Source organism: Labrus mixtus, chromosome 21, assembly GCF_963584025.1.
Source record: "Labrus mixtus chromosome 21, fLabMix1.1, whole genome shotgun sequence".
Taxonomy (NCBI): domain Eukaryota; kingdom Metazoa; phylum Chordata; class Actinopteri; order Labriformes; family Labridae; genus Labrus; species Labrus mixtus.
The window spans coordinates 7,566,362-7,594,310 of record NC_083632.1 but is presented as its reverse complement, the minus strand read 5'-3'; the positions used below and the strand labels follow the sequence as shown (position 1 = coordinate 7,594,310).

General features: G+C 40.3%; 2 protein-coding genes across 3 annotated transcripts in view; one reads left to right on the top strand and one right to left on the bottom strand.

Annotated features, from left to right (window-relative positions):
* Positions 1 to 2,052: 2,052 nt before the first annotated feature.
* c21h10orf90 (chromosome 21 C10orf90 homolog) lies at positions 2,053 to 20,996 on the bottom strand. The gene is made up of 11 exons (XM_061028545.1): positions 19,724 to 20,996; positions 17,748 to 17,814; positions 15,111 to 15,202; positions 12,082 to 13,366; positions 10,622 to 10,774; positions 10,219 to 10,349; positions 9,195 to 9,366; positions 7,678 to 7,741; positions 7,097 to 7,187; positions 3,601 to 3,668; positions 2,053 to 2,967 (listed from the first exon to the last, which is right to left on the bottom strand). The coding sequence occupies exons 1-10, from the start codon at positions 20,327 to 20,329 to the stop codon at positions 3,630 to 3,632; spliced, it is 2,700 nt and encodes an 899-aa protein (XP_060884528.1). The 5' UTR covers positions 20,330 to 20,996; the 3' UTR covers positions 2,053 to 2,967; positions 3,601 to 3,629.
* Positions 20,997 to 23,071: 2,075 nt separating this feature from the next.
* dock1 (dedicator of cytokinesis 1) overlaps positions 23,072 to 27,949 on the top strand; it is a 201,838-nt gene continuing 196,960 nt past the window's right edge. For both annotated transcript variants that reach the window (XM_061028646.1, XM_061028645.1), the window contains exon 1: positions 23,072 to 23,273. In XM_061028646.1, coding sequence (XP_060884629.1) covers positions 23,231 to 23,273 — 43 coding nt within the window. In that variant the 5' untranslated portion in view covers positions 23,072 to 23,230. The remainder of the gene's footprint in view (positions 23,274 to 27,949) is intronic.

The window sequence follows — 27,949 nt, the reverse complement described above, 5'->3', positions numbered from 1 at the left end:
CGCCAGGTCCTAAAGCCGCCTCTCGCGCTCAAAGAACTAGTATCAAAGCGCTGCCGCGAACAAGCCGCGAACAAGTTCCGTTTTGTTCCTTCAGAATAAAGTCATGTAAAATCGTGAAATGCACCTTTGAAATCATACGCCCAATAATGACAACATGTATACTAACAATAAAAAAATAAATAATAATTTTAATAGAGGATGTGTTCAACCGGATTTTAGATCAAAGAAATTAACTTGAAATAGTGAAGTATTTTTCTATTGCCCTGTAGCCCATCAACTTAAAGCAAGTACGAGGAGTTTTAAGCTGATGTTAAAACTGACTGAAATTAATACAGATGCCTCTATATGACCTACATGAGCAAATAAGACCATAAGCAACAAAATATTTATATATTTTAATTGTACATTCTTGTCATCCCTGTCGCGGGGTATGTGTCAAATTCAAATTTTCCACATCAAAGATTCATTGTGAGTTGCACAATAGACATTTGACATGAATAAAGATAATTTTCTTTGAACACTTACTGTACAGGTGTACAGGAAGAGATCAGCAAAGAGGTAAGAAAATATAATTATAAAAGATAAAAAATAATTATAGATTGAGTGGTCAAGTTTATATATAACTTCAGAAATAATAGTTTGACGCATAAAACGTTGGTTTAAAATTGTTTCCAGAGATACCAAACTATAAACATGAGTGGCAGGTGTTGATCACCTTTGGATCAGAAAAAATAAAATCCAAATTTGCTTGGTCTCACTTCTCAGATATGAGAATTTGCAGCTGTATTTGTTTCACACAATTGCAAAATGGTCATTTGAACTATTTTGATTAGTTTCAGACTGATGTGTCAGTTAGAGAAAACAACCAGACCTTGCACAGTCAGTAATTAGATCAACTTCAGGAAGAACTGACTATTTAGTCAGATAACAGATATTTGCACACTATTCAACCTTACAGAAATCAATTTTAACCTTTAAACCACAGATTTTAAATCTGGCCTGAAAGATGCAAAAAAATAACTTAGTGTTTTATTTTGAAAACAAACCAGTTAACTTCCGGGCCCATCCATACTGTCCCTCATTGAACTTTATCTAAAGGGCTTAGGGCACACACTCTACTGTAGCAGCCCACACTGGGTGTACATTTGAATAATATAGCCTTGGCAGCAGTGACTCATAGATATCATGTTGTTCTTTTAGAAAGTCAAAGCGGCATTGTGTGAAAGAAATGCAGAAAATCCAAATGAGTCTGTTTCTTCATGTAAAGAGCTCCAAAGATTGGACAACCATTCAGTACTTGAACAATTGTATTATAGTGACAGCTAGTCACTCATGCCTGAACACGTAATCAGGTCAAAGTGATGTGTTCAAAGGGATAATACATGCCCCCCCCCCATATGAACCCATTAAAAGGCCATGACTCAACTCAATTATGCCCTTCAGTGTGTGAGCTACACTTTGCACCGCACCACATGTCCATCTACCTCAGAGGAGAAAGCAGGCAGATGTCCACTTGCAGTGTCTGGAGGCCTTTTCTCTATCAACAGGGGGAGAAATTCAGAATTTCAAGTACAGAAATTCTCCCAGCTTAGAGCTTTAAGGTCATAGCAGGACGTCCAATCGCAGCCTTACCCTGTTTAAAATACATAGGATATATAGGTTGATGCCTGGTGTCAAGATGCTAATAAAACTCAATTTCTAAAAAGTCTTCTCCCTGGATCAAATACGACTGTAAACAAAAGGAGTATTTCTCTGCATGCCGATGTTGCTGGGACTCAGTTATAGGACGTTTCAAAGAGCTGATCTTTTGCTCTTTTTTTTTTAAGAACCGGGGAGATGCTTGGAGGAAGCAGATAAGATGCAGAGCGGAGCAGGGAGGGAAATATGCCTTTTTGGTTTGTGTGCAAGGGCAGATATAGTGCTTAGAAAAAAGTCCAAGTTTTTTTTTCCACCCTCCGTTATGATATCGATGCGGTTTGGAATAAACACAACACTGCTCAAGAGACTGAAGACACATTTCGCATAAGGGCGGAATTTAATTTTTAACACAACTTAAATATAAAATGCATACATCAATTCAAATATAACAAATATACAGAGCTACGTTCTCTTTTATTTTTTACGTTACATTGCTATGCTTATAAGAGAAAAACAATAAGGACAGCCATCCTTTCTAATCCACCCGACATTAAATAACCATTTTCAAGCCTCAGTAATGTGTTGTTTTACTTTATAGTACAAAAATGTCTAATTTAAGAAAGAAAGAAAGACGTATGAACCATCAATTATAAACACTCTCATACCATCCAAAACACACACACAACTTGAAATACAATTTAAACAATAGTCGTTATCAGTCATCTGTCGGCTAAATGACATCAGTGCAAATTTAGATGGATGATGGAACAGCTGGACTATGAAATAACTCCAAATGAAGGGCTAATGAGTAAAAAAAAAAACAATCAAGAATACTGACAACAATGACTGCTCTGTTTTCTATCGTTCCACAAATAAATATTCACACATCTCACTTTTGATTTACGCCTAGTTCCATCTTATTTTAAAGCTTCACTCTGAGGACACGATCAGAAGGCACACATCTAAATCTGCAATGACAAGCTCTGGTCCATCATAGACAAAGACAGAGACAAAAGCTCCTTTCAAATCAGCTCTCTCCATTAACGGGGCATTTCCAGTGAGCAGGGGTCACATTCCTCCATCTTGCAGCTAATAGCTGGCAGAGAGTGATGGCAAAGCCCACTTCAGGGCTTCCTCCTGCTCTGCGCTTGTGTAATGAGGACGGTGGTTGTGGACTGTCCTGGATGAGACCCTGTGAGGCATAATGAATGATTCTGTCTTATATCACTGCTTCGCATCACATGAGATCATGTGAACGTGGCTGCATGAGGACATCAGTGCGGTATCATGCAGCGAGGGGTTACTCTGCATCTCATTATGGGAAGTATTCTGGAAAGAAAAAGGCAATTTGCAATCAAGTGAAAACCAGATAACGCAGATAAACAGCATACGTTACCAGTTTTAGATGTTGTCACCAAAGAAAAGGATTCGGACAGTGCGCTCGAATTGATATGAGATTACACAAAGGCAGGATGTTAAGACATGATTTCATTCAGTGCATTGTGTTTGAACATCTTCATTCGTAATTGCAAACCAAGAAGGCAGCCAGGACAGCTGAGTCCCAGAGATAAGCGTCAGTTTTTCCCCAAAGATGAATTTCTCAGAAACCCAGAGGGTCATTTAACAAAAAACTATCTGATGGTAATTTGAGAATCCGTAAGGACTGTTTTGCCTAAAGCCATCAGAATATTCTATTTCTTCATCCAGATGGGCAGAAATGTCTTCTGAAGGTTCTGAGAAAACCTCCAAAACAGCGCAAAGTCGCATAAACTTTTGAGTTTTTTTTTTTGAAAGAGTGCCTTGGATTTGTCAGTCGGAAAAACAGATGTCAAGCTCCGCAACTTGAATATAATGCTTGTAAATGGGAGGAATAAACAAGCCTGAAGAAGAAGAAAAAAAAGCCACAGATGCAGATGTTTCAGTTCATTTTCAGCGACGTCAAAGGTCAATGTTCACTTTTACCATCAGCAACTGCTTCTGTTGTCAATCATTCAGCAGTTGTCCCTCTGAAGAATTCGATTCAACAGCTTCTGCAATGAGAAAAAAAAAAGATGATAACAACAGAATAGAGACAGAATAGAGTAATATCACACTGCAGGCTGTGCCTTTGTACTGAATATACAGTAAGCATGGCTGTTACTATCTTATAGGCGCTTGGCTTGAATCCCTGGGCCAGTTTACCATATAACAGCAGTGCAGCACGACCTAGTCCTAGAGCATGATATTGTCTTAATACGACAGTACTAAAGACAGAATACAGCTGTTAAAATCAGGTTACTATTTTCTGTTTGATTAAACACACAGTCTGCCTCATCAACACACCTAATGCCAACATGGTGCTGGCAGTAACTGGACTGTTGCCAAGCAACACATAAAAGAAAAACTTTATGCATTTGTTACATTCACTGTCAGACAAGCTACTTTGTCTTTTGTGAATTTATCTGTGTGTTTCCATTTAAATGCAACCATCTGGTCGCAGTTGCTTCGGTTGCCGTGGTGACTCTATGGTCCTAGATTTTACTGTTGACAGTCATTCAATTAAATCATTCATTTCTATTTGTACAGAGCAAATCAGTAACAAATGTTATATCAGGACACTTAACAAAAAAGCAGGTCTAGCGGCAGAGGCAAAAGAATCTTCTTCACTGTTGTACTTTATATTACTGGATTCTGCAAGATGATACTGTGGTCTGTACTCTGATTGGATAGTACTCTTGTCCAATCACATTTCTTGGTCCGAACTGTTGTATAAATCTGTTCAGAACAGTTGAGGGGGAGTGATACACGTAGTTAAAAGTCACAGTTCTGTTGAACTTATGGAATGCCTCTTGTCCAATCAGATTGCTTGGTTGTAACTACTGTTTTATAATGATGGGTGTGGCTTTTTTGCAAGCACATACATTCATTCATCAGCTTCAGGTTGGAATCGAACTATCTTGTACAGAAAACACGACGGTGAGCTGGTCCCTGCCGCCCTTTGGCACGGTCATAATCTCCAGCTCCCCTTTCAGGACCTGCTTGATCTCTGGCATGGTCCTCCCTCTCCCCTGTGTTATCTGCCACAGCAGCAGTGTGGGCTGAGCAGCTGTGTGCGGGCACCCCCACACTGTCTGCAGCTCGGCTGAATGGTGGCACTGCACTGTAGCCGTCTCTGCCACTGAAGGGCCTTTGTTTCAAGAGGAACACAGGCCTCATACACTCAGCACAATGACACCGTTCACAGTTTCTCTCCATAATGAGAGAGAGAATGTGTGCTGCAGAGAGAGCTACTGAAATTCCTCCAGGAAATTAAACCCAGTTTTGTATCTGGCGTTAATTGTTGACTCTGCAATAAACAATAACTAAAAGAACCAACTGGACATGCTGGAAAAGCATCTGAAGAGTACTGTCCCCCCCACCCCCCCCAAAAAAACACCCTTTCTAATCCAACCCGTGAGAGAGCAGCACAAAATAACAAAAGTTTGGTAACAGCGACCTCTGGTGGATGGATACATACATTGCTTTAAAAGCAAATACAAGCTGAAAAGATCCCACAATGGTTTAAATACATACTTTTACGGGACTTGTTTTGGAAATAGTGTGTGTTTTAGTCCAGGGAAACTCTCATCAGTACAGAAGCCCTTAGTCAAAGTAACATCTACAGTAGAAGTTACAAAAGGACAAAAATATGTTTTTACGAGTTTATACCAGGTTATAAAATCCAATCCAACCCGTGGCTCCTTTCCCACATGTTCTTCCCCTCTTTTTTCTGACTCTATCCACTGCCTTGTCTCTAAACAAAGAATAGAAAGCCCTCAAAATAAAATTAGTTCTTTTTTTAAAAGATAGTAATGACAGATAACTTGCAAACACAGGCAGTAAGTATAGCTTGTCCACTAACACTGGAGAACAGCACAGAGAACATGACTGTCATTTTGAGTCATTCTAGTCAGATACAGCCAGAACACTCCACGTTGTGTACCCGTGCTAGTGCTCGTGCATGAACTGTACTGTGCTGCAGCGCACTTCTTCCAACATGTAGGTTAAGCATGCTTAGGCACAGCATGGATTGCCTAGTGTGAGTGTGCCCTAAGGGTACATGTAAGAAATCACGACTGTTTCCAAATCTTGAACTGTTCATTACACCTGCCATAAAGCCATAAAGATGGATCACCAGATTTTTTTTCTCCCTTACCTCACAGGGTACTGATGTCGAGCTTTGATCTTTGCTGATTTAATAATGAATAATAAATATGAAGTTGTATTTAATGCGCTGTATGGAAAAGAATCCAGTTTCAATCACAATACTGAACATAAGGTGGAGAAACACAGGCCGGATACTCAATAAAAATGTGAATTCCTATTTTTTAAATTCCGAGTAAATGGTCAAACCAGAGCAATATGAAAGGGGATACATGCTCTCATTATTAATAGTTTAACAGAGAATCTATGTCAGCCTTGTCGCCAGTTATTCATTGTATTTTCAAAGGCCACCAACCTGTCAGCCTAAACAAAATCCAGAAATCATATTTGCATTCATCCAGCTCATTTTTTCCCGCACGGTTTAGCTTCTTTTCAACATCCTTCAAGTTTCACCTCATATGTCCTTCTCAACGCCTGTCTTTTCAGTGAACCATAATGGAGTCCAAAGTTGATTTCAAGCCATTATTTTCAACAGCTGCACTGCTGTGAAGGCAGGAACAGCGGCATTATTTCTACAGCCATTTAGTGTTAGCCATTACTGCAAAATGTCTCAACCTTTGCGAGGTTTAATTGAGCTTGTAAGAGAAAGGTGTGTGTTATTACTTGCTCAATTGCGTGTGGGTCATATACACAATTAATGTTCTGTTCAGTGTCTCAGGCTTGTTAAGTACTTGTTAACACTGGGGCAAGCTGTTTCAGGTTATCTGCTGTAATTCTATAGGGATTTGATTTCAGCTTGTTTTTTTTCTGCATTCAAGAATTTATGAAAGATGTTCTGTAATCGTGTCATTGACCTTTTGTCATGTTTTATTCTTCATACTTGGCCCTTAAAATACAGTTTTCTCTGTTTTATTCTAACAGTTAAATGTAACATGCACCATTTTTTTTACTTTTAAATAATTTACTCAAATGTTAATCATGGAGTTGTTTTTTGCATCATTCTATTCATAATCCCCCAAGATGTTGCCTGATAAAATTGACAGCATTGGAAACTTTGACACCAAGAAGAAGTCAATTATTCGGGTTAAAACTGCGTCTGAATAAAAGTTAGGGACTTACCTGAGTGTAAAAATGGTAAATGGACTTCAGTGACTATGTAGTGAGACCATCAGAAGTAACTTATGCCATGAATGTCTTGCCACACTGGACATGTTGCTGCAGGAGCTGGGGATTGAATCCCCAACCTTCCAGTTGATAGACGACAACTCTACCAGCTTAGCCACAGCTGCCCGTGTACATATATATCTTTGTTTGGACAAAAACATAAAGACGTTACCTTTTTGAAAAGTTCAGCCCGCTGTTTGTTGCTCAAAAACGCCTCCTTTTTCTTCTCTTCCTCTTTTTTCCTCTTCACCTCTGCAGTCGTTCTGTAACAGAGTCATCATTGAATGTATTTTATGGGTGTTGGTCAAGATGCTGATAAAGAAAAAATAGAATAAAGGGTAGATTTTGAAACAATGTACCAACATGTATGCATCTATTGAAATTCAAAAAATCATTACCAATCAAGAACTGAGTCACCTAGAGTTCAATGTACACTGACTGTATATGCATTATATGTAGAAGTACTATACTCTGGGGGCGCCAGAGATTCAGGCAATAAACACCTGAGTCTTATATTTTCTCCTATCAATAAGTGGATTTGTGAGAAAGCAAAGTGAGGCCAGAAAGGTAAAAAAACATAATTGGAGTGAAAGTCCTGTCAGACAAACAAGAGCAGCTTGTTTTGTATGGAGATGTCGCACTGATACTGACTCTGCCTTCACTTGTGAAGAAATACAAGAGATAAGAATGAATCCGTCTACAAAGGAGAAGCCTCTGACAGCGTGCCAAGATGGAGATTGAGATGGAACTCACCGCTTAGATCTGGGCTGCATCTCTTTCCCGGTAATGGCTCTATCTCTGGCTTTGAAAAGGTTATCTGGAAAACAAGAGCATGTACACACACATTGGAAAAAAACACACACAAACACACACAGATAGACAATGCTGATTGAGTACAAGGCTATAACATACAGGCAGCAGGAGATCACTGAAGCTTTTTCCTGGTGTTTGAAGAAGTTGAAAGCTTCCTCTTTTACAAAAACTCCTACAGTCTCAAGAATGTTTCTAAAAGGACATTAATAACACTCCTCTAATAGTTTCACAAGTAATATCTATAATGGAAGAACGCTGAATTTTCCATAAACATTAATACAAGCTCATCATATTGTTTAATTCTGATTTTAAAAAATCCACACGTGTATGTAACTGTATTGACCAGTAGAGGGCAGATAGAGCTACAAAAATCTCTCTCTCACATATCTTGATATTCTTTATTATTTACAGTGAAGGCACAGTGTCTGAATGGAAATCTCATCAGACTGAACACTGCGCAGAGAGCTTAATGACATTTGAAGGTCAGATAAATATTTCTGCTGCTGCTGCTGCAATCCAAAGCTAAAGCTTGCAATCATTCAGAAACCTTGTTATTCAATAGAGGAACACTTCAATAAAATATATATAGAGAGTAAAGCTGTTTGTTCCAAATCAGACTTGTTTATTGTATTTAGTCACAGCTTGTCTCAGTGCTCTAGTGTTCTGTCTAAGCATATAAATAGTTTAGATGATATATCAGACTGAAAATGTCCTTTAATTCATTTCAAATACCAGTCTCAATGTGTTACATCTAATATAAAATACACCCTTTTTTGGTGGTTATATGCTATTTAATCTATTCAATTTACCACTGTTTTTATATCAAAACAATTGAACATACTGCCTTCGATTACAAATGGCAAGCTCTCTCTGTTTTCAAAAGGAGATTCTTTAGTGTGATTGTATAGCCTAAGTCAAAATTGTTATCATCGTTTTTGAGGAGCCTTGTCTCTGGTGTTTATGTTGACGTCATGAAGATTTTGCTTTCTTTTATGTATTCGTATTTGTATAAGAACAGATTTTGATATTTTACTGGTCTGAAATTTGTTAAGCATATGTGGTTTGATGGAATCAACAAAAAAAAAGCCTATTGGAGTCATACACTTACTTATTCATAGTTATATTATTTAAAAAGACCCAACATTAATCCATCGTGAGCACTTAGCAACATTTAGCAAAGTCACAGTGGCCTTGCCTGTGCCTTCAAGAGGCAGAAACTTTGAGCAAAACCAAACTCATGTTGAACAGCCATTTGCCATTCAAGCAAAATATGACTGTGAAAATGTTATATAATGCATGAGCCTTGATAAAACAACACATATTTGCTGAAACAGCTCCCCTTGCTCTTTGTTCTGTGTCTGTGTGATTGTTCATGTGGCAAATGGCCACTGCAGCTGCAATAGGACAATAGGCAGTATAGTAGATGAGAGAGGTGAGGATAGCTGTTGGCACCATACCCTTTATAGAGGTGGACCGGGCACTGGGGGCTCTCCTCTGCCTGGGAGCAGCATCAGACTGTAGGCCTCTTGAATCTGCCAGCTCCTTTCTCTCCTGTGACCTCCGCTCCAGTTCTTGCATTCTGCCCTGAGAACGACTGATGAAGTCTGGTCTGGACCTCTGCAGTGCTTCCTGCCAAAAACCAGAAACAGATTTCTCTTTTTGACAAAACATTTAAGCTTAACCATCCCTTTTCAACATGTCAAACCCAAGTGGCCCTGGAATATAGCCCTGGGGTATCCCATGGTAAACTTAAAAGCCAGTGAAATAAATTTGTCTTGGCCTTTCGCTGACACAGTAGAGTATTTTTAGAAGGCACTAGTCTGGGTTTGAAAAATATCCAAAGGAAGTTAAGATAAAACCTGAGGGCTCAGATAATTCAGTACATACAAGTTTAACAGAAAATAACTTAAAGCTTGTGTGAGGAATTTTTCACTTTCAATGAAACAGCCCAAAATGAATACTGCTGTATCTTCATTCGCTATTAAAGTAATCAAGACTATCATAATAAAGATTGAATATTTTTGTGTGGTTATTAATAGTGCCTGAAACTTAAGCCATGGGGGAGTTGTTAGATGCAGCCTTTTTAAACATTTACCACAGCAGAACATTTTTGTGAGTTTGACTGTTTAAAGATAGCAGGATAAAAAAAACACTACATAAACATGTACAGGACAAAACCATCAAATAGATCATGGGTACCAGTTGGTCTACAAGGCACCTAAATCGACACAAAATTAAAGATCCTCACAGAAGGTTTTAATGTCCATTTTCCAACTTTTCTCCAGTATATATCTGAGTTTAACCTCCTTATTCTCCAAAATGAAAATTATATAATAAGAGAGGAACATCATCCAATAGTTATACTTTTGACTAAGCTTTAGCAAGTAGACACCATAATTAGGATGTATGTTACCCTCAAGATGCCAAGTAGTATGAGTATGTCTAATTCGTTTATAAGCTAAAATATACCTCTGAACATACCTGTAGAGAGATAGTTTCAGGTGACCTTTTAGGCTCCAGACTCAATTGAACAAATGCATCATGAGTCTGGTTGTGGTGCTGGACTGGGCTTTGATCTGGACGTGGCTCCATACATGTCTCCTTATCTGTCACTAAAAAAGGTAGAGAAAGCAAAGTTGTCTACATTTCAGTTATACCAGGCGTCTTAAACCTCTGGACCTGCTATGCCATAATACTTTTTTGTGCGAGTCTAATAAGCAGCCAAAGAGTTTTCCTCTATCCTTATCGATTCAGTCAAGGATGCAGCCCAGGAAAAAACAAAGTGTGGAGCTTGCAATATTTTTGGCTAATTGTAACAAAGATCAATATTTCATACAGCGAGAAATGATGACTACATAAGAGGGAAAGAGAGAAATAATAATACCCGTATTTCCCTGAGGTGATGCCGTGGAGTCCTTCCCTGTATTTCCATTTGGTGTTTTCTTCCTACTGAGTTGTCTTTGGAGTTTGATATTTGCGATGATGGCAGCTGCATTGAGGGCAAGCACTTCCTCTGGAGACTGAGTTGAGTCGGGATCTGAAAAGCGAGAGGACTTTGATGTTGCTGAGGAGTTACTAAAATAGTGACACTGGCTGATATTGAGCCACCATTAGACTGCTGCACACCACAGGCAGATTTAACTCCAATCTCAGAGGATGACTGTAGAAAACATTGAAATCAAGGAATGCTGGCTAAGGCCCTTCTGATAAACTGATGACACTGTTAATACATGTGATTAGAAATTATTATTAATTTCACACTGAGAAATGTCATTATGAATAAAGAAACAAAACCTTCCACACATAACTAATGTACTTGAATCCTCAGTAACCCTCAGTGTGTGTTTCACATGAACATCAATATCCTCAATCCCGATCCCAGCTCTCATTGGGCGAGAGGCTGTGTACACCCTGGACTGTACACCAATCAATCACAGGGCTGACATGTAGACAGACAACCAGCCACACTCACATTCACATCTACGGACAATTTAGAGTCACAAACTGACCTAACGAGCATGTCTCTGGACTGTGGGAGGAAGCCGGAGTACCCAGAGAGAACCCTCGCATGCACGGGAGAACATGTAAATTCCAGACAGAGAGGGGATTCGAACAATGAACCTCCTCGCTGTGAGGCAACAGCGCTAAGCACTGCACCATCGTGCAGCCACTAACAAGCCATACCACATTTAGAAACAAAAGCTCACCTTACAAAAAACAGATAACTTTGAGGGATTCAATTTTGGTCCCTGTTCCTGACACTTTCAACAGGGGGGACAGATCCTCACAACACAATTCCTACAAGTATTACACCCAAATCTCAAAGCTTCCTCATTGGATTCTGATGCCTAAATTGATTCTAGCACACTTCTCCTGTGATTTCACCATGTTTAGCAGCTTGTGATTTCTCTTCCTCTCATGTGCTGTCAGTGAAATGTGGGACTAGAATAGATTATGCATGCAAAGAGGTGCGTGGGAGAATGAAAGAAGGTGAAAATGAGAAAGTGTCTATGTGCCAATGGGGCCTCTGCGGCTAGGTGATGCTATTTGACACTGTTGCAGATATTAAGAGTGAGTGTCAAACACACTCAAGGCTGTAGACGGAGGAAGGACAATGCGATCCAATTCGGCCTATCAGTAAGACATCAAAGGTGAAAGACGCATTAAACCTGAGAGTTTGGCCCCAGAACCCCAGTGTGTGTTATAACTTCAAGCAAAAACACACAAACGGCACAAGGGAAGGGTATATTTAGACATTGCCATCCTTTGAAAATGGAGATCAGAGACAAAGGGAGCCTGTGTGCTGACAGGAAAACTACCAGAGAGGGAAAAGAGAAGCCTTACCGGGGGCCTTGATGAGAGTTAGACAGGGGGACGCTCTCCTCACCGCATTCTCTGGCGGCAATCTATCGCCTTTCTCGTTTCCATTTGGCTCAAAGGTTTTCGCCTCTAGCTGACCTGTTTCTTTCACTGCCGTCCGAGGGCCGCCCGAGTTTGCGGGGTTGATTTTTGTCTCTAGTGGAAGCCCAAAGCTTAATTTCCTGGCGACTGGTTGTGTCACATCATCCTCGCGCGTTGTAGAATGTCCAAACACATTGCCGTAGCAGCTCTGTGGTCTTTGTGGCCTGTCCGATCTCCGTCCAACAGCCCTCAGAGAAACCTCCGAGGTAGCAGGGGCTGCTATGGCAGGGGGGTTGCTAACGAATAGACTCAGAGTCGATCTGTGCAGAGTTCCACCATTTTTCTCTGCTTCTAAAGTGGACCTGTCTTGTGCTACGGTAGAGTTTAGCGTCTTTGTTGAATCCAGTTGGGGATACGAAGGTGTGGCATTGTGCTTTGAGTGGTTTTCCTGACTCCACATGCTGTTTTCTTTGTACAGTCCGTCTGTGTAGCTGTGTCTTAACTCAGGGTTTCTTGCCCCTACTTTGCCTCGAGTATAGCTCTCCCTGTGCTCTGTCACTTTAATGATTGTAGCCTTTCGTCTTTGGACCACTGTGTCCAAAGCCTGGCTAGCGGGTGGTGTCTTTGCATTTTTGGCAGGGCCAGAAACCATCCTTTGCTCCGTCACTTTGACTATCGTGGCCTTCCTCTGCACGGTTACCTGCCTGGAGTTTGGGTCCATGGATTTGTCAGATAGAGGAGGGGAATCGTGAGATTTGGGCGGGTTTTGGCGGGTAGCCGACCCTGGCAAACTGGCCGATCTGCACACCTTCCTGGAGGAGATGGTGATGGAAGAGAAGCTGGCTTTGCTCTGAGGGACGATTTCAGTCACACTAGAGCCACTGTTTGTTGTACAAAGCCTTGCTGTTGCCTTAAAGGGCTGACCACTACTTGTCCTATGCAAGGGAGAGCATGACTTGTATGGCTCTGTACTGTTTGACGCTTGCAGCAGAGTCGGTGGTTTGCAGAGATCAGCAGCGGTTGTTTGATACAGAGGAGTTTGCTTGAAGCGCTCTGTGCTGTTTGTTTTAATCAGACGAGACCTCCCACTGGGGTCCGAGCTGGTCTCTGTGGACTGACTTCCCCCGGGGAAAGCTGAAACCCTGTTGGTATTCCAGCCTCTCCTCAGACCTGGCCAGCCTACAGATCTGTTGACTTCGTTGGCGGGAAAGCTTTGCTTCTCTGGCACCTGGATAAAAGAGATTCTATATGATAAATATCCTTAATCACACATGAAATCCCGGCCCCCGCCCTTCTGTTGATTCTAAAGTCTCTTGGTGAATGTTTTGTCATTAATCATCACAATGCTGTACATTATTCTTTCCTAAACAAGCCCCTGTTTCCAAGGAGCAAAAAATGAGCAAAAACATGATTCAATACAACACTGACAGAATGGCATCTCTCTAATAGTTCATTTCAACAGCAGGTCAGCTGTCTTGTCTTCCTTCAAGGCTTTAGTGTTTGTTCTCTTTAGTCAGATGACTCTTCCCATGCTTGACACAGCAAATGTCCCAGTAGCGATGAGAGTAGCAGCAGCAGGCAAAGCCAGCATACAGCATGACTTATCCCTCACAGAATCACAATGAGACTCTATCCTTGATAGAAACGATGCAAAAAAGCGTCCTCGGGTTTGAGGATACTGATGGTGTTCGTGGAGCATGGAGAAATGCTCAAACACTATGTCCTTGTTGCCAGCAGGTTCATGAAGTGAAAAAAAAAAACCTTCCTGATCTTCTTTATATGTATGTGACATAATTGAATGTGTGAAATCTAAACATGAATGAGATCAAGCTATTTGTTTCTTAATTTTTTAGACATTTCAACAAGGTGTGACCCTTCAAATTTCACAAATCCACAGTAAAAAAAGACAAAAACATAAGGGTTATGACACTAAGGCTTAGAGAGGCAATTAAGGTTGCAGGCAATTTAGTCCTGTTAAACCTGTTCAATCTTGTGTACGGCAACAACGAGACAGTTTGTCTTCTGTACAAAACGTCTGATTCTGCATTGCCTTGGGTAAATTCTGCAGCATGGCCGAGAGCACACAGACCTTGACACCGGTGATGATAATGTTCCGCAAAGCAAAGAAGTCTGACATCAGTCAGCTGTCTTTGTGTAGATCATAAGTAAACTCTTTCATTATTTCAGGGACGGTTTCTGCATCCTGATGGGGTACGGCTTAAAGAGGCTTTGACCTGTAATCTTCCTTCGCTGATTTGTTAAGCCACTCTTGAAAGTTTGAACAGAACATCTCTTACTTTTCTCTCGACACAAAAACTTCTCAATCTGATATCTTTTTCATCCTTGATCCCTTGGACTGCTTTCAGACGATTGATAGACTGTGTATAATAAGTGGATGTAGCCTGATGGATTCGAAAGCAAAGTGACGGTAAATTTGCCTTAAAACTGTCTTTATGTAATAACCAACAGGGGGCGACTCCAATCGTTGCAAAAAGATGTCTGATTGTGTAGAAGTTGATGAGAAATTTTCACCTGATGTGTTGCCTCATGACATTTCCCTAATGTCATACATAACATAAACAGAGCTACCGTGGCTGCCTGTCAAACATGATAGAGACATAACAATGCATATCAACCAGAGAGCAAGAAAACTGCAACTACATTTAGAGAACGAACAACATTCTTCTACCAAACGTACAAACATTTAAATTGTTTCTCGTAAAAAGTGCTTTCTGAACGCAGTGTTGATAAATGAGACCCTTTGTTTGCAGTGTGTGAGTATACTGCAAAGCCAACTCTGCAAACCTGAATATATCTTGTTTAGGAAATGCAAACACTGGCCGAAGCATCAAAATGCATAATGATTTACCTCACTGTTTAATCAAATGTACTATGCACCCATCAACACATACAAACCTAAATACATTGTAAGATATATCCAATAACATCATACTAAAGGTGCTTTGAGTTACCTGTTTAATTAAGTGAGAGCCTTGATCAGGTGTCTGCCACGTCTTCACACCCCAAGCACTGGGACTGCTGTGACTTCTCTCCACCTCTCCATCTATGTGTTGAGTCAAAACAAATGATCCAGTGTCACAAGACATAGACATACCCCCCCCCCCCCCTTCTCTTTCATTCTCTCTTTCACTTTAACACACACACACACACACAGAAACAAGTCATGCATTCCTGTGACTGCGCCGCAATGTTGACACTGTCAATAATTGACGTTGACACAGTAAAGTGAGTGTCGCACCGCCCCCGGAGCCACTTCTCCGCTGCCTCAGGAGATGCAGCAACTTGACTTGGTCTGCCTCTCAGCCCTGACTGAGACTCTGTTCTGCCACCCCGACTGCTCGCCTGCCTGGTCGCATTTCCACCTGCTGCCGTTACCATGGCGACTGGTTTTTACTTTGGGATAACCCTCAAATGCCATGTGGATTCCCCCCCCACACACACTTTTTTCTTTTATTTCAAAGCAGAAACCAAGAAACAAGGTGAAAATTGCTCCATTTTGCGAATATGCTGAAAGCTGATAAACACTCCTGTCATCTCTATACATCTCATTTCTTTCTGTAAAAGGCCCCACAACGACTTAAGCCCCCCCTCCCAATAAGAGCTTCTCTCATTACCTCCACTAACAGAGCTCAAATGACCACTTTTTTTCTGAATCAACAGCAGGTTAATATCCCAGAGGAAAATAAAGAAGCAAGACCATATGGCAAACACCCCCTGATGTCCCCACCCTCCCAATTTCTTCCTCTTCCTCGTGAGTTTTATTTCAATAGTGAACTTGAGCTGGATGGAAATTGGTCATCCCGTCTAAACATGAACCCTTGAAGCAGAAGAACCAATTTATTATCATTTGCTCATTAACATAAGGCCATTTTAAGTTTATTATAAGTGACTTTAATAGAGGGAGAGGGCACTGAGTGTCTGCACCGAAACCTCGAGTCTGATTAAAACTGGTGCTTTCGCAAGGCTTGTCGGCAACAACCAGAAAGAGAGAGAGAGAGAGAGAGAGAGTAAAGAATGAGAAAAGGTGGAGTAATTTGCTAGCTGGAGTTTAACCAAGTCAATTATTTTTAGTAAAACTGCAGTTGGAATTTCTGATAGTGTCATCTGGTTCCAGATGGTGAATTGTTTAGTTAAAAGTACTGAGAAAAAACAACTATAGCATCAAAACAAGATGCCCTTGGATGATTTTCTGCAAGGAGATTTGTTTTTTTCTTCTTGGTAGCTTTCTTAAATTCATTGTTTGGATTTCATCCATGTAAAATTTGTGTACGTGCACCTGCATATTTTCACTATTCACTGCAAAGTGAATAGGAATCTGAATATTTATAGCCTATTTGACTGGCTAGAAAGGAATTTGTTATTGTTCTTAGAGCATTTCAGGCAATATTTTCTGTCAAATAGGAAGGAACAAATTGATCATTCTTAATTTATTCTTCTTCTCGATGGTTGAACAGATTTTATCATTCAAACAAAATATTGCTTGTAAGACGTGGTTTAAAAAAAGGAAATCTTGCCAACATTAAACACCATATTGGAATGACACCAATAAGTGACAGTCTATGAATTATACTTTGACTTTCAACACAGCTTGTGTATGTACCTAACAATGTGTAAAAGTGTGCAAAAATGTAGTGCTTTGTAAATTGTACTTTGTCTCCCCTTGTGTCTCTGTCTGTAACTTTGTGTTTTTGCTGCTCTCCCTTTAAAAAGAGGTTCTTATGATCAATGGGACCAACCTGCATGGTTTAATAAAGGTGAAATACAAAATAAAATAAAATAAAAAAGTTAGTTTTTGGGTTTGCAGTTCTTATAACATCTGCTCTTTCTATCACAGTTCCAGTCGCTGCCATGGATAGATTACTTTGACTTCTGCAAGCTGCCCGAGCCCTGCCAGGATAATCTATGTGTAAACAAGGACGAGGTTGAAAGATCAAACGTCAGATCAAACCCAGAGAGTGTAGAGCTGACATGTTCAAAGATTAAAAGGCCTCCTTCTCAGATCAGTCTACATCTCTCCTTATCTTTCTGCCTCCAAAATCTCTTATTTGTTACACTTTCACGTCTAGTAATACCATTTCCTTTAGCTGAAATCCATCCTGAATACAACTTTCCAACAAAAAAAGGCCAGTTTAACACAAATTGACTTTGCCTGTTAGGAGGGGGTTTGTTTATATTCATCATTCAGTCAGTGTAGTGTGTGTTAAAGAGGACAGGGGCAATACAGCTGCAAGGAGCTGATTAGAGACAGGTAAAGGTGCGACTGAACTGAAATGAGCTCGTTATGCCTCTACCTAACCCAGACACCCGCAGTTACCCTGTGGCCATTTCTGCTAAACACCATACTGAAACAGAGCCTGTGTGTTTCATAACAGCTTCTGTTATGTATGATGGTTATTTCAGATTACAAAATTAGATTTTAAGTATCGCTATGGGGCAGACCTGGGACTCTCTTACATAACAATCACACTTGCATAGTTGTGCATTTTTTTTAATTATTAGGTTTTTTTTTTAACTAAAGTGATACAAAAAAAACACAGCTGTTACAGAAGTGAATATCAACTAATAAAACTAATTCCATTCCTTCATACCTGTAGGTTGGATGGCTGGTGCCTGATTCTTCTGAATTGTTGGAGTGATGGGTTGTTTCAATTTTACCTGTAAAATAATTTACAACAGAAGATGATCAATTCATATTTAATTACAATTATTTTTAATGTTTGTAAAGTAGCCTAACTTTGAAGCTAATGCTAGAAGCAGGTTAGCTTAGCTTCTCAAATGGCTGAAAACATTGGCCTAAGCTTACGTGGGGAAAAGCATATCAAAACCATCAGGGCAAAAAAACAAGAAATTACAGTTTAAGTAAGGAGATTGTTTATTATTATTAAATATAATAATTAGACATGAAACTCAGGTGTTTGTACGGTAAATGGGAAATTAAGCTACAAGCAGTAGGTTAGCTGGCTTTCCAAATACTTGTACAGTAGACAAAATAGGTAAAAGCTAATGGGTTTTATTTCTCTCAACAAGTTTACCTGGTTCAATTAAAAGATAAAATAAGATCACTATCATGTTTGTAAGGTAAAATTTAAGTGAACGCTACTCCAGCAGTCAGTTTAGCTTAGCTTCATTACAAAGATTAAAAGCTAGCCCGTGTCTGTCCAAAGGTAACAAAATATATCAACACAATTAAGGCTTTCTTATCAATATGTAACATCTTGTTTGATCAATTTGATGTTGTCATGCGTTTTTGCTGACAGTTAGACAAGTATTTTATTACTACCAAACGTACTTTGTATGTTAGCCTACATATCAAGTTAACACCATCTGCAGCAGCCATTTAGGTGAGCTTCTTTGGAAGAATTAAAGGCAGCCTGTGTCTAGCCTAACAAAACAAACAACACCCTCATCGCTACTCAACATGTTCTTTCAGTCAGAATTATTTTTGTTTTGTTTTTGCCAAGAGGACTGATATCATATGAAAGATAAATAGCAGGCTAATGCTTCTGCACGTGAACTGGTTAGCCTAGCTTGTTTTTTGTTTTTTTTCTCATGTATTACTGAGCTCCCCAAATGTTTCCTCTTTGTGCTGTTTCAGGCTGGCTGGATACTTATACACAGTAGTGGAAACAATCTTATCCAATTCTGCAGAGAGAAAAAAAATCAATGTAATTCCCCATTCCTGTTCTGGAACTACTTTATCTGCAATATCTCTCTGAACAAGAACTCAAAACATTAGATCGACTTTTGATTTAGTAACTATTAGGAAAGTCCTGAATTGTTTACAATGACTCCACAAAATAGTCAAGTTAAAGGTCCCTGGAGATATGCTCTGTGTATCTTTTCTGTCAAACTTCTAATACAGCAAAGCAACTTATCGATTTTGAGTCACACATCATCAGTTCAATGGGTTACACTTCGTCCATACAGTGCATTGCATCCTCTCAGGGCACACCACTCAGTTTCTGCCACCACAGATTCAAATTAGCATAAACCTTCGGAGAATGCAAAGAGCTCCTGCAGAATAAGATGTTTTCAAAGGATGCCAGAGCTCTGCCTTCTTCCTGGGTAACTGAGACTCGACTACAACTGTCTCACTGTGGCACTGTGTGTGTTGTAGTCTGCCCTGCCTGCCATGATGCACCATTACCTCCATAACACAACGCTTTGCCTTTGGGCTTGCAGAGCTTATACTGTCTCACTAGCATGTGAGATTTGCAGTCACACGGTCTGAAAGGGAGTCATTGCAAAATCCAGGGTAAAGCAATCCAGCTTCGTTGTAAAAGGTCTTTTTCTTATGAGATTGATACCATAAAGAACAGATACAAAGACTATAACTATAATCTTCCTCAAGAGAAAAACTCTTAGTGCTTCCAAAATACTGTAGATCTTTGCCTAAAATAAGGTAGGCTAAAGGCCTAAGTGCCAAATAAAGTGAACTTAAATGTAAAAGAAAAATATTTTGCATGTAGACTCAATAATCAAAACACTTATGTGGCTTGCCCGAACTATCTGTTTAAATGTTTAGATTTTCTGCTGGAGGTTTGTTGTGTTTTGTGTGCTGTACCTGGCCAACAGAGGGGTCCGAAAACTGGTTTTGGTTGCGATTATCAGCGATTATCACTCTTCTTTGGATTGGCAGCCAACCAATTTTAACCGGAGAAATAGAACTGAGTTGTGCCTGTTCCTTCTTTGGGGACTGCATGATATGAGCTCTCTCCCAGCTTCCTCTGCGCTCCGGACGGGAAAAAAACCCAGTTTGGAGGGACTCCTGGCTGCCAAGTGAACTCTCACACAGACTTTGGCTTCCGCATGAAGATGAACCCCTGCTGAAAGAAGGAATCCAGGCATGTGCTGACGTCTCTTTGTTGAGCACAGGCATGGAAGTCGTCCGGTCATTGAAGGCAGGAACTTGATCATGAACTGGGGCTCTCCGGAGGTCGCTCTGCATCCTCTGGAGGTGCTCCAGCCATCCGTCCAGGTTACCACCTTCGATGGCACTCTGGGGCCGAGCTGCGCGTGGGAATCGAGACTCCCGGGGCGAAACCTCTCCCTCCGTTATGAAGCTCTCCCAGGTCGACTCATCTCCTGATTTCCTCCAACACGGAGCTCTTCGTAGGTGGGCAGCTGGCCTGCGGAAAGTCATCTCTCTGGAGCTCGGGTAACCGGTCATAGTTCTCAAGTTTCAGCCCACGATAAAAGCTCTTTAACACTGGAGCTATCAATGAAAATCCCCTGGCTCATATGGACGTCTTACTATAAGGCATGCTAGAAATGCACTCCAAGGAATAAGTAGCTACAAGAATGCTGGAGGTCATATTTGCTATGGATCTGTTACAAGAAAGCATCAGAGTACAGTTAGAGATGACAAATAAGTGCAAATTATTCTAGACCATAAGACAAAGCACAACTTCCTGCTTCCATTTAACCACTTTAAGTGCTGCTGACACTTTAACTTACCAGTTGCTGAAAAAAGAAACCATCCTTTTTTCAATTTCTTCCAATTCCCACCCTCCTCTCTTTAGAGAGTAAACACTCTCTGTCTTGATATAAACTAGGTGCTAGTGGGTACTGTCTCCAGTCAGGCATGAAGCAATGTGAGAGATGCTTTGGTGAACAAAAGAGTTACTCAGCACAAGCCTCAACATCCAATACAGAGAGGGAGATGGAAGGAGACAGCGGGGTGGGCGGGTTGAAGAGAAAAAACAAACACTTGTGGATGCAGTGCTTGACGCAACAAGAGCTCCATTTAGACAAAGAACACATTAACATTCAGAGTCTTAATAATCACAGCCTCTAATTTTGGGGTTAAGGCGAATCAGACGTTCCATGCAGAGTTTTAAAGAGCAACTCAAACGTCCCGATATTCAAGCACTGGAAGAATGATCAAGCATTACTAACGAAGAGTTTATCCATGCTTTTTCCATGAGTCACTTACCGCTTCAGAAATCATCTTTGTTTAATTCCTCCAGTTTCTCCTGCTGTGATCCCGTGGTTGGTGGCTGATGAGGAATTGCTATACCCTCAAGACTCGGCCAAAGCCATGTGACTTCTGCAAGGCCTTCCTAAAAAAATGGGCCAGTGTCCTCTTGGATAACTAACTGTGACCCACATGATATCCCAGAGAGCATGAGTGAAGGGAATTTACAAGACAGAAGAAAATAGCCTGTGGCTGGAAGACAGATTGTGCTTCAGATTTGAGAGGAAAGTTAAACACAGATCTGCAAAGAGACAACTTCTTTCATAGCAGAATTGGTGGTTGCTCTGATGTTTAATTAATTTTTGTGTTTCTCAGTGGATCAAAAGTCCCCAGATGTCTTACTTTCAAAGCAACTTCAGTCCCACTCTGTGAAATAACATTTTCCGAATGTCTTTCAAGGCATGGATAAGACAGAGATAATTTAAATGTCAGCTGCTGTGACCTGCTTTAAGACACCTCATCAAGCTGAGAAGCTACATACTCAAGGAATATGAAATGGTGTTGAGCAAATTGCTGCCTTTTGTCTGCTCTGCCTGAAAGATAACATCAAAACAAATCAAAGACCCAATTGAGCAAGGACAGCTTTACAAAAAACGTTCAAACGATATACTGGCGCTTTTTATATGGGAATAAATATGGAAGCAACAGCGCCCTCTACTGGTAAGACTGCAACATAACAAGTGGAGGAAGTTTAGGCAAATCAGGCCATTAGGTCATCAGTTTTTCACCCAGACCTAAAAGATGGGAGGGACTTGCTGGACACAATTATTTTACAAATCAGATAAATAAAGACGAGCAGCGTCAAGCATGTGCACCAGCTGAATTTAAAATTTTTCATTGAGACTCTGTGGCTCAGAGGAACAGCTTTTATTATTTCTCCACATCACTGCTCAGATTGACAGGCTTGCTTGGGCTGAAAAAAATTAGGAAAGGCACATAAACCTGATGATTGCTAATTCTGTGGCTGAAGGCTGGGATGAAACTTTCAATGGAGGGGCCCAAATGTATTAAGTTGTTTATGATGCTCCTTTTTTTTTTTTTTGTTTTTTGCTCAGCAACATCTGGATAAAGCTCTATTGAAAATGACTGTAGGTTTATTTCCAGTGAATTTCTCCGGCCACCACTGTGCAGGATTTCTGAGGACCACTGCATCACAATAATTGAAAAACAATAAATTCAAAGTACTACTGTTCTTTTTTTTTTTTTTAATAAAAGTATTAAAACAAGTTAACATGCTTGTGGGAAAGCATTTTTTTTTAATTTACAGCAGGGTTATTTCATAGCTCCTTTGTTGTTCAAAACAATTAAAATAACACTCTATTACGCTTGTATAGAAATGTTATATATTTTCCAAATTTTTGTGGAAAAGTGCGAGGTTATTTTTTTTCTCCAAAAAATAACCTCGCACTTTCATGTAGCCTAAATAAAAACACTGACTTCAATTAAAGCATGCAATTAATAACTAAAACAAACAAAAAAAAAAATCTATTTAATTTATCGTATGCCAACTTACTTTTTGATCACCATATCCATACTCTGCCTCTTCCATATCCGTGTGTTATGCTGTTAGATTTTACTTTATTTATAGCCTACTTTCTATGTTCATACTTCAGGCAAATTCTATGGAACATGCAGTTTATTTTTTGGATTTTTTTTTTTTTATTGATTTATATTTTTTACAACAACCATAGCGTGACAGATTGAAATCAAACCGTAAAATCTACCACAAAAAAATATTCAAATTAGAGCAAAGCAAAAAGTAAAGTAAAGTTTTTAAAAAAGTAAGTAAAGTAACATAGCCTAGGCTGCAGAATAATGCAAAAGGAAGCAACCACATATTAGCCCTGTCGTCTCAGTATGAAACAGCAGTGGACGTTTGGCTTGTATGAACGCCTACAGTGCAGATGAAAAAGTTGTGTTCCATTCCTCCCCCTTGCGGACCGTCCTGTCACTGGTGGAAAATGGCTGCTCGGAGTAGTGCCCCAAAGCTCAGAGAAAACTGAAAAAAAAAAAGTCCACAATAAAACCAACAGGTCAAATCTGGACCTTTTCTAACCGGATAAACGACAACTCGGGGAAGTCTCGACACGGATAATGTCTCGCTGGGTGCCCACAAAAAAGGAAAAGTATGGTGTTGGTACGTAACAAAACTTGCATGCTCCATCGTTAGCTCAGCCTTTAGCTCTCTGTGCTCTCAGATTGCTCAAGTTTGGGAAATGATTTTGATTAGTGAGCGACCGGCTTAATTGTTTTCTCGTGTGGCTGTGGACGAAATATGCGGGTCGAATTTGCCTAAACTGTGGGAATGCAAATGTCGGGAGGAATTTGCCTGCTAGTTTGCATGAAACGCAAAACAAGGAATGTGTGTCTATTGTGAGGAAGAGGATTGTGTGTGTGTGTGTGTATGTGTGTGTGTGTGTGTGTGTGTGTGTGTGGATTGGGAATTGTTAGAGGCGCGCCTAGTTGTAGCGCTTGTTTCCTGTGTTGTGGGGCCTCAACTTCTAAGTTACTCACTAGTTCAGAGGCTACGCACAACTTTTAACTATGTATCGAGTTGTTTGTTTGCGTTTACCGCCATGTCTCCAGTTTTTGTTGGGTATTTATTGTCACACCTCAAAAAGGCTTTTACACCCTGGCCTGAAAACACTGTCCCGGTTAGCTTCCACTCTCTCTCTCCTTCAGGGGATTATTTAACCACACTCAAATTACATCATCATAGAAAGTGCATGTAACGTCAGATTTTCAAGTTTCAAGGGTTAAATTAGAAAAGTGCTTCTAGGCCAAAATATGCCCTCTGTGGCATTACGAAAACCAGTATTAGTGGGGACGTAGGGCTGGAAAATATATCGAGTTTTTAAGATATATTGATATATTTTCAAACAAGATATAGGGTAAGACAATATCGTTAATATCAATATAGTTTAAGTTGCATTAAAATAACGTTACAGAGGTGTCAGGTCAATGATGATGACTGACTGTCTGTCCCTCTTAACCCTGCTCCTCTCTCTCTCTCTCTCTCTCTCTCTCTCTCTCTCTCTTTTATTGTATTTAAGGAACATTTTTATTTTATAATATTACTTTTTAAATTAACAAACAGGTAGTTTATTTTTCCATGTGTTTTCACTGTTAAAAAAAAAGACATATTGATATATATCGAGTATCGCCATTCAGCTAAACAATATCAAGATATGAGTTTTGGTCCATATCACCCAGCCCTAGTGGGACGTGTGTTTATTTTTTGGGCATGTTATCATCACATATCTCATTTATCAGCAGCTTGTCTGTAGGCTACACTTATCGCACAAGTTTGTTCATGTTTTTATCAAGTACACTTTTCACATCCTGATATTCAGGAAGTGAAAAAATATAGCCTATTAAACTACCTGTTTTTTTTTTTTTTTACATTTTGTTTTTCTATGTAACAGTTTTGGGATTTGTTGTTTGAATTCTTACCCCCATTTTATAGATGGATTGTAAAGCTGGAGTAATCTCATTCTGATTTACTCAAAGTGGTGCATAGTTTTAAAAAAAATGCTTAAGAGAATGGCTTGATAGAGCTAATCCTGATTTCTTTCAGGGGATCATTTGGGACATCCCAGTCCTGATCACTCAGCAATTTAAGGAAATGACACTTTTTTTTTTTGGAACAATTTGCTGTCATGACAGTGAATTATAATTTTAAATGTGCATGATGTAACCCACAACACGAGTCCCTTTTTAGCTGTGTGTCCATTAGTTGGACTGAGGGATGCTGGCGCTGAAGTGATGGAAGAGTTCAGCGGGTTATACCGAAGCTCTGACTGGCGTCTTGCACTGCAGTGTTAAAATGAGCTCTGGTGTTTTCAGAGCGGGCCGGTGGTCTATGTGGACCTGTTATCGTGTTGACGCTTGAGCAGGGGCGGTTGGCTATGGCTTACATTAGTGTGAAAAGTATACTTTACTCATGCTAACGATTGCATCAGTCCACCCTTGAATACCCTTTAGATCTTGACGTTCTTCAAAAAAAATCTCTGCGAAAATTCCCACGGGGCTCCCTGAATTCAGAGTGGGTGAGTCATTAGCAGAAAGAGAGTCAGCTGCCACATCGCTGCTGCAGAGTGGTGGTAGGGTGCTGCACAGCTATTGCACTTTTAATACTTCATGTGTTGACCAAAACCTGCTAATGAGCACTCCCTGAGATCTGTCATACTGGCAGCACTCACCCTGGGCCTATTTCAATTTCAGCCAGACTTTCGTCATAACCTTCACCGCGCTCATAATGGACCCGTGGCTTTATTAGAGTATGCAGTGAAGAAAAAACGTCTGCTTTAGTCTTTACACAGCGGTGTTAATAATACATGCTACTGTTTCCTTACCTAGAAAATAGCCGTGATAATACAGAGGGTTGTTAGCCCCATGTTATGACCGTTTTCTGATCATATATCATATCACTGTCTGATAATTCAAGGACGGATGCACAGTGGTGCACAACAAGGAGGTTTGAATCTCCGTCAGACAGGAGTCTGCAGAGTTTGCTTGTTCTCCACTGTGCATGTGTGGGTTCTCTCCAGGTGCTCCGGCTTCCTCCCACAGTCCAAAGATATGCTCGTCAGGTTAATTGCTGGCTCTTAAATTGCCCGTAGATGTGAATGTGAGTGTGGCTGCTTGTCTGTCTCTATATGTCAGCCCTGTGATTGACTGGCTTACAGTCCAGGGTGAACCCCACCTCTCGCCCAATGACCCCGAACTGGAGAAGTGATAAAAGATAATGGATGGATGATACTTTAAGGACATTTTGAGATTACTTATGTTCTTGCGATCACTGGTTTACAAACCTCCGCCAGTGTCTGTAGACTTGCGGTGGGTTCCCCCCCCCCCCCCACAACGTTTGGAATGTAACCCTTTCATAAACTCATGTTTTTAATGCATGTGCAATCATCCTTCTCCCACCACAGGCAACAAACCTTATTGCTTTTTACATTGTTTCTAAGGATAATTATTACCCCCGAGGCATGAGCTTGACTTCATCCCCAGAACAATGTCTTCAGATCCACTGGCATGCTCAGAATGCTTCCCATCAGGCCCGGATTTAACCCAGCTGATCTGATGATTTAACCAGCATTTGTTGGGATTCTTGAGGCCGTGGCACACAGAAAGAATTTTGACTGTCTTCAGACATGAAAGTTAAGGTTTTTTCGAAGGTCTGACTTCAGTTTTTTGACCACTATTCATATCACAAAAGAAGCAAGGCGAACTCCCTTTTTCAAAGAAACGATAAATAGTATTCTTTTTGACCTTGCGCTAATTTATTTTTGCATTTCTTTGGTGTCCAAAGCCAACTTGCCTTGCAGATATCAATGGGAGCAAGAATTGTGATGGTTATTTATTCTTGTGGAATCTCAGAAGGGATTTAACAGCCCCTGTGGGATATGATTTTTAGCATCTCTGCGATGAACAAACGAGAAATACTTTGTTCGATGCTGATTTCAAGTGTTGTCTCATAAATACTGTTTTATTGAGATGCTACTTCAGAGATTTCTTCAGGGAACACAAAGCAACTGGACTATTAAGAAGCCTGGATCTACATGCCAGTGATGAGACTAACCTACAAATTACCTTTGAGAATGGAATGTTTTTCATGACTTGATACGTTACCCTTTGTAATCCAACTTCATGTTGTGCAACACAATCACAAACACAAGCAGCAAACACATTGCTATCATTGCTGGAAGTACATTTGGGCGATTCCTTTTTTTTTTTTTTTTTTTTTTAAGCAGTTGGAGGTTTGGGTGAGGGTCAGGAAATGCTACTTCCTGTAGGACAGATCGCAGACTGCCAACTTATCTAAGATGACACTTGGACAGAGAATCTGCACACCGAGCTCTAAATGTTAGCTCTGGCGTGGCTATGATTCATATTTTTAAACTTGCAGGCTAACAGGACTGACAACCCTAGACGGTTTAAGATTTGAAACAGGTTAACGGTAAGTGACACATTAGAAGCAGGAAGTAAAGACCCAGACGACTGAGGTCATAGTAATTTTGTGAAAGCCCCCGCCCTGCACCCAACTAAAACCATCTCCCACCCACAAGTGCAGCAAGCTAACAAATATGGTCGCAATTAAAAAAAAAAAAGCAGTGTTGGTTACTACATAAATTCTAACCATGTGTTTTAAACTCCCTGTCTCGTATTTTACCCTTCTCTTATGGCCTTAGCTGAAGTTATTAGGTGTAAAATACTTGAGTGTGCTCATTTTTATCCGTTTACTTCTTGGTTTTATACGCTTGGAGTAACTTTCTCTGCGTTTTATTCAGCAATTTGCCTTGTTTTAACATCGGTTGAAGGCACAATAAATATAAGAAGCAGGGGGGGGGGAAAGTGTGGCTCTTGTCAACGCTGCACTCCCGGCCAGATATCACAACCATTAATTCTGATATAACAAAGCATCGGACAATATTAACTACACAGTCGAGTTTTACTACGCAGGCATCTGATTTCTCTCTGCTCGCGCTTAAAGTTCGTCCAAGAAAGAAGAGCTGAGCTGACAAAATCAGAGAGCGAGAGAGAGAGAGAGAGTGCTTCTACTGGAAAGGAAAATAAATCCACTGATGAATAGGAGTGAGACACTGCAGAGACAAGCAGAAGGAGGACAATTTTTTATTACTATTTGTTTGTTTCTTGTCAGGAGAGTAGCAAACAGTTTCATCTTTGTTTGGTCTGTGCTACATACAGGTGGTGTTTACAATCAGCCCTGCACCCTTTGCTCATAAATAAAAAGCCCACACACAGAAGTCGAGATCAAATAAAAGCATGCGCACACACACAGCTACAGTG